The sequence below is a fragment of the Dromiciops gliroides genome, chromosome 6 (assembly GCF_019393635.1).
Source record: "Dromiciops gliroides isolate mDroGli1 chromosome 6, mDroGli1.pri, whole genome shotgun sequence".
Taxonomy (NCBI): domain Eukaryota; kingdom Metazoa; phylum Chordata; class Mammalia; order Microbiotheria; family Microbiotheriidae; genus Dromiciops; species Dromiciops gliroides.
The window spans coordinates 87279285-87293797 of record NC_057866.1 but is presented as its reverse complement, the minus strand read 5'-3'; the positions used below and the strand labels follow the sequence as shown (position 1 = coordinate 87293797).

Genomic DNA, 14513 nt, shown 5'->3' with positions numbered 1-14513 from the left:
GGAAATGGAAAACCACTCCAGTATCTTTGCCAAGAAAAGCCCAAATGGGGTCATTAAGAGTCAGGCACTACTGAGAATAACTGAACAACAACATTTTAAGGGAGCTATAATATCCATGCCAAGCTTTTTCTTTTAATCCAATACTTTAAGCCATAGACCAAGAAGGAGAAAGCTTATCTTGACGAGAACTACAGGCAAATTGAGTCTAGATTCATGTAGTACAACATTCCTTTAGTGATAACCAGCTAACAGTGATTTTTTTTTTGGTGGGGCAATGAGGGTTGTGACTTGCCTAGGGTCACACAGCTAGTAAATGTCAAGTGTCTGAGCCTGGATTTGGACTCAGATCCTCCTGACTTCAAGGCCAGTGCTCTATCCACTGTGCCACCTAGCTGCAGTGAGTTTTTCTTTTTAAAAACAATGAATTTATATACTATGTCTTAAGCCAGATATGCACTAGACTCAAATGAAAGTTGACTATCTGGAAAGATTAAATCAATGAGGTAGATAATATAATACACACACAAACATGTACACATGCAAACATATGCATAACTCTTTTGCTAAATACAAATATTCAGTAAGGATAAACAGTGAGCAAGGTCAAACAAGGGCAGATCTCCAGGTCCCTGCCCACTGGGACTCAACTTAAGTCAATGACCAAAACATCCTGGGCTTGAATAAACGGTTCATCAAATCTAAAAAGTTGCCCTCTTTTGTTGATATCAGCTTATATGAGTCCCTCAAAAGGAATTTAGCCTATTTCTGTTTCAGGAAAACATGACTAAGGGCTATGTATGTGCTAAAAATCATTAATATCACAAATCTTAATTAGCCTCCTAAAGCCTCCTGCTTTAACAAAAAAAATATAACTAAAATATCCTGGATGACTGGATTAGGAATTAGAAGTGGGACCTGAGATTCCATCAGCGTGGGGATTTCCTAGGTCAGGAAACTCCTTCCATCAATGCTGGTAGATACCTCCTTTTCAACTTGGAACTGTATTTTATTTCCTTTGTACTCCTATGTAATTTATTTTATGCATTTAAAAACATTTTCTGAGAAAGGGTCTGTAGGCTTCATGATACCATCAAATGGGTCCATTGCACATGCAAAATAATTCAAGAATCCCTGTCTTATATGGTTTCTTATAGCAATGAGAAAGTAATTGACATGCCTAGGGTCATTCAGCCAGTAGATCTCAGAGGTAGGTCTTGAACCCACATCTTCCTGGCTTTGAGACCAGCTCTCTGTCCATTTTTTCTTCATTCCCTTAAATTAGATTAATTCAATCAAAAACCGCATGAAATCATATATTTTTTTAAATGATGAAACCATGAAGTCAGGTCAAGTCTATTTATTAGGTGAATGCTATTTGCCAAGCACTGGGGATACAAAGAAATGCAAAAAAAAAAAAATTGTCCTTGTTCTCAAGGAGGACACAGTCTAAAACATTTTAGACTGTGGATACGTTAAAAATTATTTTCTTTTTCACAACCTGAAGCTCTTTTGTGTGTGGGCTTTGGGTGAGAAAATGAAAACCGAATGACCATCAGACAAATCTTAATAAATAAGATGCTCAGATACCATAAAGGGGGCACTCTCAAAAATCCCTTTCATCTGTAACATTCCATGAGTCTAAATTTACTTGTAATCCATCCACAGGTATTTCTCAAGGATCAGCTGGGTGCCCAGCACTGTGTCTGTGGCAGACCCAGAAGTGTGAGGCTTAGGTGCTGACTGTCAAGCATTGTCTCAGAAGCGTGTCATCTTGCAATGAGAAATAAGATTATTAGACTTTATATCATTGGTTGAGAGGGATCATAATGCAAAAGAAAAGATAGTGGACCTTGGATCCCAAGAACTAAGTTTAAACATCTTTTCTGCCACTTTAATAGCTCAATTAGGCCCCCTTCTCCATTCTTATCCTGTTCCTGCTATGGTGCAAGCCCCCATCATCACAAGTCTGTATTATTGCAAGAGTCTGCTGGTGGGTCTGCCTACCTCAAGTCTCTTTTTCCCCTAATCCATCCTTCATTTAGGCACCAAAGTTATTTTCGAAGGCACAGGTGACCACGTAACCCCCAAATTCAATAAACGCTAGTGCCTCCCTATTATCTTCAAGATCAAATACAAAATCCCCTGTTTTGCATTCAAAGTCCTTCATAACTTAGCCCTGCCCAAGACCTCAACGTTTCCAATCTTCTGACAGCTTACTCTTGACCAGGTACTCTTTGATACAGCTGACACCGACATCTTCACTGTTGTCCAAACAAGACACTCCATCTCTCAGCTCTGGGCATTTTCTCTGGGTGTCCTCCATGCCTGAATTTCTCTCCCTCCTCATCTCAGCCTACTGACTTCCATGGCTTGCTTACTGAAATACCATCTTTTACAATAAGCCTTTCTTAACACTTTTTAATTCTAACATATTCTTATTATTTCCTATTTATCCTTTATATACCTTCTTTGTACATATTTGTTTGGCTTTTTTTTCTAACACAATAGACTGTAAGCTCTTTGAAGGCAGGGACTATTTTTTGTCTGTTTTTGTCCACTTCACATAGTACCTGATATGTAGTCGGCACTTAATAAATGTGTATTTACTAATAGCTTCATGATACTAGTCAGGTCCTCCTCAAATTTTAGTTTTTTTACTTGCAAAATGTTATTTACATTATTATTATTTATAATGTTCAAACTATCTAACTTATGGGGCTGTTACGAGGTTTAAGTCTGATACTGTTTGAAAAGTCCTTTGCAACTATAAGTCTCCCTAGAAGTGTGAATTATTTGGTTCTCAAAGTGTGGGCTGGGTATCCTGGAGATACCCCAAGATCCTTTTTGGGCATCTATAATATCAAAACTCTTTTTACAATAATACTAAGACTTTTAAAACATTTTAAAGATGTTTTAAATATGGTATACATCAATATATTAATATGATACATATATATATAATTTTAATATGGTATATGTCAATAGCTTTAGACCACATAAACAAAAACTTTTCAGGGGGCCTCAAAAATGTTTAATAAATAAAGGGGTCTTGAGACCAAAAACAATCGAGAACCATGGCCCTATAAGGCCATTAAACCATGATCTCTGGGGTTCCTTCCAATGCTAACATTCTATTTAATCCAAGATCCATTCTGGCACAAACAACCCATGTCCCATGCTATAAGGTCCCTTCCAACTCTAACATCCCATGGGTGTACTGGCTGATTCTAAAGTATCATTATGGAGAAACAAAAGGAAGGATGTGATTACCATTGCTTTAAGCAGTTGCCACTGGTGCTCATCCTGACACTGAGAAGAGCTCTTTTCTAGGATGTACTGTTCTTTTAGCTCCTGAAGGAGACTCTTCTTTCTGGACATTCTCATCTGAGTCATCGTGGCTGCAGCGATATTCCGGAGGGACAATCTTCTGAGGATTGAGCTCAGCATGAGTTGGTGTTTCTGTAATATGCATCTTCTTGACCTGTGGAAGGCACTGTGGTTTTAATAACTATTTCCACATTGAGCAGCTTGCAACACACTACACACACACATACATGCACACATGCACCCATATAAGCATCATCATGTTCAATCACAGAGCCCTGCGTAAGTTTCCAATGGGGGAATGAATTTTTGGGGGAGAAGGTGGGGTCACCATCCAATCTCTTTCAGAAACATGTAATTCAAGTCTAAAAGGCAGTAAATCCATGCTTCTAAAAACACGACTGCTTAATAATCCATACACTTAAGTTATAGCATGAGAAGAGGTATAATCATGGTTTGTTGTTCAGTCATTTTTCAGTCATGGTTGACTCCTTGTGACCCCATTTGGGGTTTTCTTTAAAGATACTGGAGTGGTTTGCCATTTCCTTCTCCAGCTCATTTGACAAAGCAGCTAGGTGTCACAGTGGAAAGCGTGCCACTCTGGAGTTAGGAAGACTCATTTTCCTGAATTCAAATTTGGCCTCAGATACTTACTATCTGTAGGTCCCTGGGCAAGTCATTTAACCCCTTTTGCCTCAGTTTCCTCATTGGTAAAAAGGAGCTGGAGAAGGAAATGGCAAACTACTCCATTATCTTTGCCAAAAAACCCAAATGGGCTCACAAAAAGTTGGACACGACTGAAAGATTAAAAAATGTGCTATGTGCTATGTGCTATCTTAGGCACTAAAGAGAAATTTGGAGATTGTACAGGTGTATATGTTAATGCATGCTTGCTGGTGGTGTTCTGTCTCTGACAAAGACATGTCATACCCTACTCATAACCAAAGTTGACTTTTCCTTCTCCATACTATTTTGCAGAGGAGGAAAATGAGGCAAAGAGGATTAAGTGACTTGCCCAGGGTCATAGAACTAGTAAGTGTCTGAGGCCAGATTTGAACTCAAGAAGATGAGTCTTCCTGACTTCAGGCTCGGCACTCAGTGAACCACAGTGCCACCCATCTGCCCATCTTATGACTCTCCTATTTGCTCACTCTGAACTGGTGCTCACAGTTTAGGGGAGTCACTAGCATGGAGTCTCCAGCCTCGCGTGTCCATGCAGTGCCACATGCCACAATAACCAAGGGAGGACAGGAGATCTAAAGAAAAGGCTGTGGTGCTGCAGAATCCCAGGCTCCATATTCATCCACACTTACTCTTTGTTCTCAAGATGCATATGCATCATGACCACAAAGCTTCCAGGGCCTGAAGACTGATTTCTAGTTCTCTGTGCCACATTCAACAGGGCTCTGGTTTATTTGTTATGCCTTTACATGATTAGCTTCTGAATGTGAATCAGTTATTCCCTTTTTCTAGCTATCCTGGAATAGTGAGACAGAGTGGGAATTTTTACTGCCCAAGTGGTAGCACCCATATCTTCCCCCGAGCCCCATTTAGACTTCACAGTCCTTTGCCTTATACTTACTCTTCACTGAGACCACCCAGGTGGCATAGTACTCCATGGATGATGCTCTCATGTTTCTCCAAAAAGTGTTTCTGCATGATGGCAGACAAGGCATACTCTTCAGTCCACAGCTAAACAAAGAATATGAAACTGTTGGATTTTCCTTAAGAGTTGGAAAGACAGTGCTGTGTAGTAGAAAGAGCACCGGCCTTAAGAGTCAAGCTCCATTGCCTACTAGATCCAATTTTCTCAACTCTATATAAAAAAGGATAAACATATTTGAACTGCAGTTCTTATGTGAGAGGTAGCATGGTAAAGTGAGTAAGATGCTAGATTTGGATCCCAGAAGGCCTGGCCTTGAATATCACCTTCAAGAGTAAAATTCCTTAATTTTCATGAGCCTCAGTTTCCTCATCTGTAAAATGCATAATGATATACGTAGAACATTCAGTAAGACTGTTATTTAGCCATGGGACCATCGGCAAGCCATTGCCTATCTTTGAGCTTCAGTAACTATGCATTAGGATTGTTATATGGCTCAAAAGATAGGTTGCATATAAAGTGTTCTGACTTTATGAAGAAAGCACTTTGTGAATGTTTAAATGCAAGGGAAATATAGAATTAGTTTTGTTATCATCAATAATCCCACAAAAATTTATAAAGTGCCTACTATATGTAATGATGGCTATGATTATTATCCTAATTGGAATGTTTTCTAAATCATCATTACAGCAACACTTTTCTTATCTATGCGTCACATATCTAAGCAAGCCTTATTTAGCTGGAGGTCGGTGAGAATATCAGAGTTGCACAAAGGAAGGAAGGAAGGAAGGAAGAAAGGAAGGAAGAAAGGAAGAAAGGAAGAAAAAGAAAGAAGGAAGGAAGGAAGGAAGGAAGGAAGGAAGGAAGGAAGGAAGGAAGGAAGGAAGGAAGGAAGGGAGGGACGGAGGGAGGGAGGGAGGGTGAAAGGAAAGGAAAGGAAAGGAAAGGGAAGGGAAGGGAAGGAAGGAAGGAAGGAAGGAAAGATATATATGAATAAATTTATTTTTGGTTGGACAATGAGGTTTAAGTGACTTGCCCAGGGTCACACAGCTATTAAGTGTCAAGTGTCTTAAGCCAAATTTGAACTCAGGTCCTCCTGGATCCAGGGCTGGTGCTTTATCCACTAGGAAATACATTTTGAAAAAATCAGATATAATGTGAAAGATAGGCAGTGGGGGGTGGTGGAAAGACCCCTCTGATCTTAGGGAGGGAAAAGAAGTCCAGGATTTGCTGTTTTCTATATGTGTGATCATAAGCAAATGATTTAAACTCTTTGAACCTCAGTTTACTCATCTATAAAATGGGAATCTTAAGGGCCACATGCCCTTTTTCGCAGGGTTGTAAAGAAAGTACTTTGCAAACCATAAAATATGATGTAAATTAAATGTGATTTATGGGATTTTATATCTATGGACCCATTGGCTGAAGCATCTGATGACATGATAATCTTTATTTAGATCATTGTAATAGGTAGTGTCTGGAAATAGATTGACATCAAAGTTTTTCTGAGTTTCAAAAATATAAAGTTGATGAGGTAATACTTAGGTACCATTATCATTCTTGTTAGGGTTGTTAAGCTCCATGAGAATAAGGATTATTAATTTTTAAAAAATGGCATCTTCAATGTCTAGCACTGTGTCTGGCAAATAATAGACACAATAAATGTTTGCTGATTGATTCTTGATTATCCCAATTGACTTGTGAAAATTTGTACCTAAGGTAGGCTATCAGATAAAGCATTTTGATAAAGATCAAGTTACAAACACTAGGATTGCTTGTTTGAAAAGTGTCTGAATAAACTTGGAAGTATACAATGCTAGGGCATGGGGCAGCTAGGTGGAGCAGTATAAAAAGCACTGGCTCTGGATTCAGGAGGACCTGAGTTCAAATCTGACCTCAGCTGTGTGACCCTGGACAAGTCACTTAACCCTCATTGCCCCACAAAAACAAAACAGAACAAAAATGCTAGGGCAATAAGATACCTAAGAAAATAGAGATGAAGGGAGCCTTAGGCGATAAACTATAGATTTTTAGAGGTACAAATCATCTTGAGACATGGAATACAGAATATTAGAATGAAAGAATTCTTAGAGTTTATAAATGGAAAAGATACCTCAGAGCATAGAATGAATGTTCAATATGAAAGGGACTTTAAGACATACTTATGGAAGGGAACTTAGAAGATAAATCACTTCCAAGTGAGTTTTACAGGTAATATAACTGAGTTTCAAGGTTTGTTCAGTCATTTGAGTTGTGTCTAACTCTCTGTGACCCCATTTGGGATTTTCTTGGCAAAGATACTAGAGTGGTTTGTCATTTCCTTCTCCAGTTCATTTCTCAGATGAGGAAATTGAGGCAAACAGGGGTAAGTGACTTGCCCAAGGTTACACAGCTTGTAAGTGTCTGAGGCTGGATTTGAACTCACCAATATGCGTCTTCCTAAACTTCTGGCCCTGTGCTCTATCTACTGAGTAATGGCCATAACAGAGAAATGAACCTTAGACCTTTTGAATTTGTCTAGTGAACTTTCCACTATACCAAGAAGTTTCCCTGTAGGACTTTAAACACACACACACATGCATACATACATACATATACACACAAATACCAACACTAACAACACACATAAACATGATCAATTTGTCAATGAATCATCTCAATTGGAGGTGAATCATCCCAAATCCATTACAGCTGACCACCTCAATTAAGCTCCTTTCTCTTAGTTTCAATGCAGTGTATGAGCTGTACACTGAACCATTAGCTAATCTCAGTCCCCGAAAATAGTAATCAAAATACAGGACTGATGACGTGAACTCTCTTTTCCTTGAAGTTGTGAGTTACAATGATTTATTGGAAATTGCAAAGGCAGTTCATTGAAGGTCGCTGACTCATCTCGGTTAGTGATTTGAAATAGGTTGGCCAAATGCTTAGGAAGGTAAGAAAATGGCATCATCTCTGTACCCTTGAGGAACACGGCTGCCCAGTTTAGCCCTGTCTCTAGGACAGGCACAGGCTCTTTTTCTGGACAAAATAGAAACAACTTATAATATGCAAGTGTACCAAGGACTTCTGGGTAATTCATTCTCATGTGTTTTCCATCCCCGGTAATCATGTAGGAGATTAATTCATGAATATTTTAGCACCTGAGAGGAAGATCAAGCCAGAGTCCATGGAGGCAGATGAGAAATCTTAGACCTGGGTATACCTTACTGCCTCCCTTTATATGAAGGATTTATAAGTGGCCATGGCCTAAAAATTCATCCCTATGGTGATGATCTTCTCTGAGTTTAGATAAACAAATCCTCAGAGGACAGATAAATAGTCCCCCAAAGCAGCCTGGTACAGGGGATGGGGCATGGGTATTAGTGTTCAGAATACCTGGTTTCAAATTCCACCTCAGACCTTTTCTGGCTGTGAGACCTTGGGCAAGTTACTTAACCTCTCTTTGCCTCAGTGTCTTCATCTTCAATTGTACTTAATGGCCTCTAAGGTACATTATAGCTTTATATTCATAACTTGTATTTGAAGCTTGCTTGGTAGTATGGAAGGTGGGGGTAGAGTGGGAAAAAAAGGCCATATTGAGTCAGAAGACCTACATTAGACCCGTGTTTGCTACTTACTGCCTCTAGCATCATTTAATCTCTCTGGGCCTCCAAGTTCTCACATGTAAAATAAGTGGGTTAGACTGGATGATAGCCAAGATAATTCCTTGGCTATGAATCTAATGACTCCAGAGTTTGTGTCTAGGGTTTCCTCCATAGCAAATAAAAATGAGATTTAAGGAAAAGTGCAAACATTCTAAATTGGTGCCTCCCCTTCCTCATATTTATAGAATGCTTTATAACTTTAAAAAGTATCTTATTCCAACATGACTGTGAGGTAAGGAGTATTATTTTTCCCTCTTCAGAGATAAAGGCTAAGGCTTGAAGAGAGGAAATGACTTGTTCGTGGTGATATGGCTAAATATCAGGGGTCTCCTGACTCCCAGAGTTACTTGGACTACGTTTTGCTGCCTTCTCTTTTCTTCTTTTGTCTCCTTTTCCCCTATTTAGCTCCCTATGTATACAGGCCTACTTGTATCCACTCCCCTCAAAAGATCTGAAAGAAAAAAAAAAACAGTATAAGAAAGGCAAAAACAAAATGTAGTAAGGTTTGTGATGGCAATAGATTTCCAGACTGGCCAGGAAAAAAAAAACAAACATGCTCCATTTTCCCTGATTCATTCAAGTTCCACATTTCCTACCATGTCTCCAAAGTAAGAAAAACATAAAGATACCAATAATTTTCACTTCAGAAAAGAGGAAGGGGAAGAAGAATTTATCAAGTGTTTCTAATTTTCCTTAGATCTCATTCTTCTTGAGTTTTTTGTTCTTTATTTAGTCAATAAGAACTTAGTAAATGTCTATTGCATGACGGGCACATTATTAGGTACTGGGGATAAAAGGACAAAATCAAAACATCCTCTGCCCTCAAGGAGATTACATTCTAGGGGGGAGGGAACTATAACTACATACCAAATTGAATACAAAATAATTTCTATGAGGATATCATTTTCAACTTGAAGACCCAGGATAAGCCTCCCTGAGTCTTCAGGAGGTAGGACAAGCTAAGCTTGAAGGAAGATCTAGGGATTCTAAGAATCACAGGTGAGGAGGGAGGCATTCTAGACAAAGGGGAACAACTTTGCAAAGGCAGGGACGTGATGTATGGAATGACTTGTATTAAGAATATCAAATTGGCCATTTGTCTGGAACATAGAGTGTATGAAGAAGAAGAATGATGTCCATTAAGTCTGGAATGGCAGGCTGAAGAAAGATTATAAAGGGCTTTAGAAGTCAAACAGAGGAGTTTCTATTTTATTATTCTAGATACAAGAGAAAGCCACTGAAGTTTTTTGAGCAAAGAACTGACTTGGTCAGACCTGCTTTTTAGGGATTTCAATTTGTGTGGAGGATGGATATGAGAAGAAAGCTGCAGACAGAAAGACCAATCAGAAGACAATTTCAATAGCCTAAATAAGATATAATGAGGATCTAAACTACTGGGAGGACAACTAAGGATATAATGTGAAAGAAATTGTGGGGGGTAGAAAGACTTGGCAACTGATTAGATTTGAAGGGTATAAGAGAGGAAATAATGGATGAAGACTGCAAAATTGTAAACTAAGATGCCTGGAAGGATGATGGTACCATGACAACAAATAAGGAATTTGCAAGATATTTTTGGCACAAATGCAAGAATCTGGACATGTTGAATTTGTCTTACCTACATGGCATCCAACTTCCCAATCAGAAGTTTTGGGATGAATCTTAGAGTTAAGGAGCTGGATATATAAATCTGGGAGTCATCTTCAAATACGTGATAGTTGAATCAATGGGAATTTATGAGGTCATTGAGAGAGAACATAAAGAAGAAGAGAGGGCCTCCTCAGAGAAGCACTGGGATAGACCTACACATAGGGATTGGCACATGGATGTTGATTCAGGTAAGAAGAGTGAGAAGGAGTTAAGCCAAGTCAGAGGAGAATCAGGAAACAATAGAGTAATGAAAACTCATGGAGGAGAGAGTATCTAGGAGGTGGGGATGATCAATACTGTTAAATACTACAGAGAGGTCCAGAAGAACAAGTCAGAAAAGGCCAAGAGGTATGGCAACTAAATGATCTTGGTAAGCTTGGAGGGAGCAGTTTCAGGAGAGTGGTGAAGTCGGAAGCCATATTGTATGGGACAGAGAAATGAGTGGGAGGTGAGAAAGTAGAGGCAATGAATATGGGCATCTTTTTTTTTCACCTCAGGACGTTGACTATGAAAAGGAGATGAGATACTGATTGATCTAATAGCTTGAGATTATGGTAGGATCAAGTGAAGGATTTTTGTTAAGGATATGGGATATATAGTTATGTTAGTGTGTGTATACACACACATACTTACACACATACACACATATAGATGGCATAAATATAGACAAACAGATGGATATGGATATGGATATGGATATAGATGATATAGATAGATATAGAAAAACTAATGGGGAAGGAGCATATGAATAGATTAAAAATAAAGCAGAGGGGCAGCTAGGTGGCACAGTGGATAGAGCACCAGCCCTGGATCCAGGAGGACCTGAGTTCAAACCCGGCTTAGGCACTTGACACTTACTAGCTGTGTGACCCTGGGCAAGTCATGTAACCCCAATTGCCTCACCAAAAAAAAAAAATAAAAATAAAGCAGATAGGAGGGATTGATTGATGGGTCAAGCTCCAAAAAGAGGTGAGAGGGAATAGAATCAATAGCAAAAGTAAAAGGTTTGGCACTGGTAAGCAGAAGAGCCGATTGTTCTGAGATTAAATCTAAAGAGGATAGAATGGAGGAGAGTAATGGTGAGGTGAAGTAAAATGTAGAATTGAGGAGAAGGGGGAACACTTAATGGATGGACTTAATTTGTTTTTTTCCTCATTAAATGAGATCAGATATCTCTGGTGAAATCCAGAGCAGGAGGAATAGCAAAGGTTACCTGCAAAAAAAAAAAAAAAAGAGAAGGCTTATCACAGATGCTGTGGTGAGTAGAATAAGGAATGAATTAGTGAAGAGTAAAAGGATTGGTATACAACAGTGAAGGTCCAGTTAAGATTACATATCATAAATTTGTAGTGGTTGTGTGACTTGAATGGTACATGTGTAGAAATGGAAAAGGTCTGTGGTGGGTATAATCCAAGACTGGGGTTTTGAATGAGATTGGGCAATAGAGAAAGTGGACAAGGGATTCCAGGGTAGAGGGCAATGGAAAGCTGATATGTTCAATTGTAGGGTCTAAATTCCTAAGACAGAAAAGTGAGGGCATATAAGGCTTGATAGGATGGGGTAGTTGATAAGAGTAGAGTGAGAGAGGTTATAATCATGACAGAAGAGTTTTAGGAGAGATGTGATATAGGGAGCAGTGGAAAGATAGTAATCCACAGTAAGAGAAATTTTGGAGTTATGGATTATCTGGGTGGAATACTTGTGAGTAATGATTTTCTTTTTGTGGGATTGAAATGGAACAATGAAGTAGATCACTGATGTCAAACTAAATAGGAACAAGGGCCACTAAACCATATGTAGGGATCTGGGTAGGCCACATTTTGACTTAGAAAACCACATATTAACATATTTTATTGCATTTTTTTACTTATTGTGTTAAATATTTCACAATAAAATTTTAATCTAGTTCAGGCTGCACTTGGGAGTCGTGTGGATGTTTGACACCTATGCTGTAGATCATGGATCTTAAAGAGGTTGATAAATTGGGAAGCCAGTGTATTTGAGGGGACATCAACCTTCTGTTTACCTTCATGTAAAGTTTATTCCTCGTGTCTTCATTAATGAGGCAATGTGGAAAATGAGAGAGAATGACAGTCCCTAAATAATCTCGAAGCAATTTAGAGTAATTAAAGAATCAATCAGTAAATTAGTTATGACTTATACAACCTGAGGAAATGCTATCTTGATCACACTTATTTAATCAGTTGATGAGGTCCTTAAACTTGTCTGCACATGAAGGTATTCTTGAAAAATTTCTGGATTAGCCAAGAAAAATCCATAAATAAAAAGGAAAAAGGAGAAAGGAGAAAGGAGAAAGAAAAGGAAAGGAAAAAAGAAGAGAAGATGAGAGAAGAGGAAAAGAAGAAAAAAGAAAATAGAAGAGAAAAACAGAAGTTAGGTCTGACCCTCCCTTTAAAATAACTGTTATTTCCATTATTGACAGGCTACAGCTGGATCACAGATGTTTGTATAAAGACACTGGTTCTTTGCTTTCATACCAATGTGAAAGCTCAGACTATCTATTCAAAAGTAGTAGATGCTGACTTTCTAATTGCCCACTTGCCACATCTCCTGTAAATAGCAACATAAATGGCATATGGACATTTCTTGTGACCTCAAGTTCCCAGAATTTCAATGAAATGGCAGGCTTCCTCACTGGGATCCATTTTACACTCCTACTCAAAAACTTTCAGTGATTCCCTGTTGCCTATTGGGATAAAACACGAATAGAGGCTGGTTCCTTTCCTGCTTTTGTGCATTTTCCATCTCTGGCTCCCATCCCTAGAAAACACTCCTTCCATATGTCCATTTCTAAGGCTCCATTCAGGTACCATTGCTTCCATGAAATTTTCCTTGATTCCTCCATGAGTAAAGTATGTCTTCTTCCCAAGATTTCTTACTGTATTACATGGAAATTTCATCTCTTCTCCTATTCCACTCCACCTTACATCATACTTATCTGTCATCTTAATTTATTCTTCTAGTAGAGTATAAGTTCCTTAAGGGCAGGGAATCTGTAATATATGTGTGTATGTATATGCATATGCATATGTATATGTTTATACACACAAACACACACATAGTAGGAATTTAATGTTGCTGAATTGGATCAAACCATCTGTGCATTTAAGAAATTCAGGTTATGTTAAATGAAATTTATCTATGGTTTTAAATGAAGCATGGCTTCAGGATGCAGCTGATTTTAAACATTAATAATATAAAAACACCATGCAGGTATGACTGGTAAGCAAGTGGAACCTCTGAACAAAGCTCATCTATTTCTCTCTAATTTCCTGTCCCTTCCCTTCCCTTCCCTTTCCCCTATCCTCCCTCCCCCCTCCCCATCTATCTATAGCTAGGTCCCAATGAGTGTGAATAACAAATTCTATGAAATGGTTTCATTTATTCAAATGTGCAAGTTAATTCAAATTTGTCATAAAATTATGTAAAATATATTCATTGATTCCAAAGTAATAGAAACATATAGTACAAATTCAATATGAATGCATGTGCATATGTGCATATGTACTGTGTGTACATGTATATATGTACACATGTCTACATGCTGAGATTTTGTATGTGTATACAAATACACATGTATGCACACATGCATTCATGCATATGTGTGCATTATATGTGTTATGTAAATATATGTGTATTATTATGTTGGATCATAGTATATGTTAAATATATTGTATATTATCTATACTATGGTATTATATATAATATATATATTATGTGTTCAAATACTGTTTTCTATTTTTACAATCTTGAGACATCAAGTTTTCAGAGTGATGTTGATCTGGCTGTTATAATCAAGTATAATACCTGTTTTTCTTGGTCGAGTAGTTCTTGGAAAAGCATCCATTGCTTTTCCCGGAAGCGGTGTGACTTCTCCAAGTCGAGGGCTCCGCTATGTTGAACAACTTGTCTCAAGTCCTCACATTCTCCCCAGGAAAGGCCAGTCAATCCCAAGAGGGTTTGAAGAAATGTTTCTTCTATGAGTTTTTCGAAAGTTTTGATGGTACTGCTATATAGCTCCTAAAAAAAAATAAAGGTGAGCAGAATCAATCCTTCAGGATTATCCTACCTTAGAGCAGAAATTGGGAGCCATGTGGGCTGGTGGAAAGGAGGCTCACCTTGGACTTAGAATCAAGGCTTTGACACTCACTTCCTGTGTGATTGTGGGCATGTCATTTTTTCTGTCTGGTTTCTTACTTTCTTATGTGAAAAATTAGGACTCCCCAGGGAGTGGCAGGGTTACCTGGTTGGAGTTTGGATAGAGAGCT

At 38.4% G+C, this 14513-nt stretch overlaps 1 protein-coding gene across 1 annotated transcript in view; it reads right to left on the bottom strand.

Annotated features, from left to right (window-relative positions):
- Positions 1 to 14513, bottom strand: part of EVC (EvC ciliary complex subunit 1) — a 138338-nt gene that overhangs the window by 36554 nt on the left and 87271 nt on the right. Inside the window, exons 12-14 of the mRNA XM_043971603.1 lie at positions 14053 to 14265; positions 4907 to 5016; positions 3271 to 3481 (exon numbers count right to left, since the gene is read on the bottom strand). Coding sequence (XP_043827538.1) covers positions 3271 to 3481; positions 4907 to 5016; positions 14053 to 14265 — 534 coding nt within the window. The remainder of the gene's footprint in view (positions 1 to 3270; positions 3482 to 4906; positions 5017 to 14052; positions 14266 to 14513) is intronic.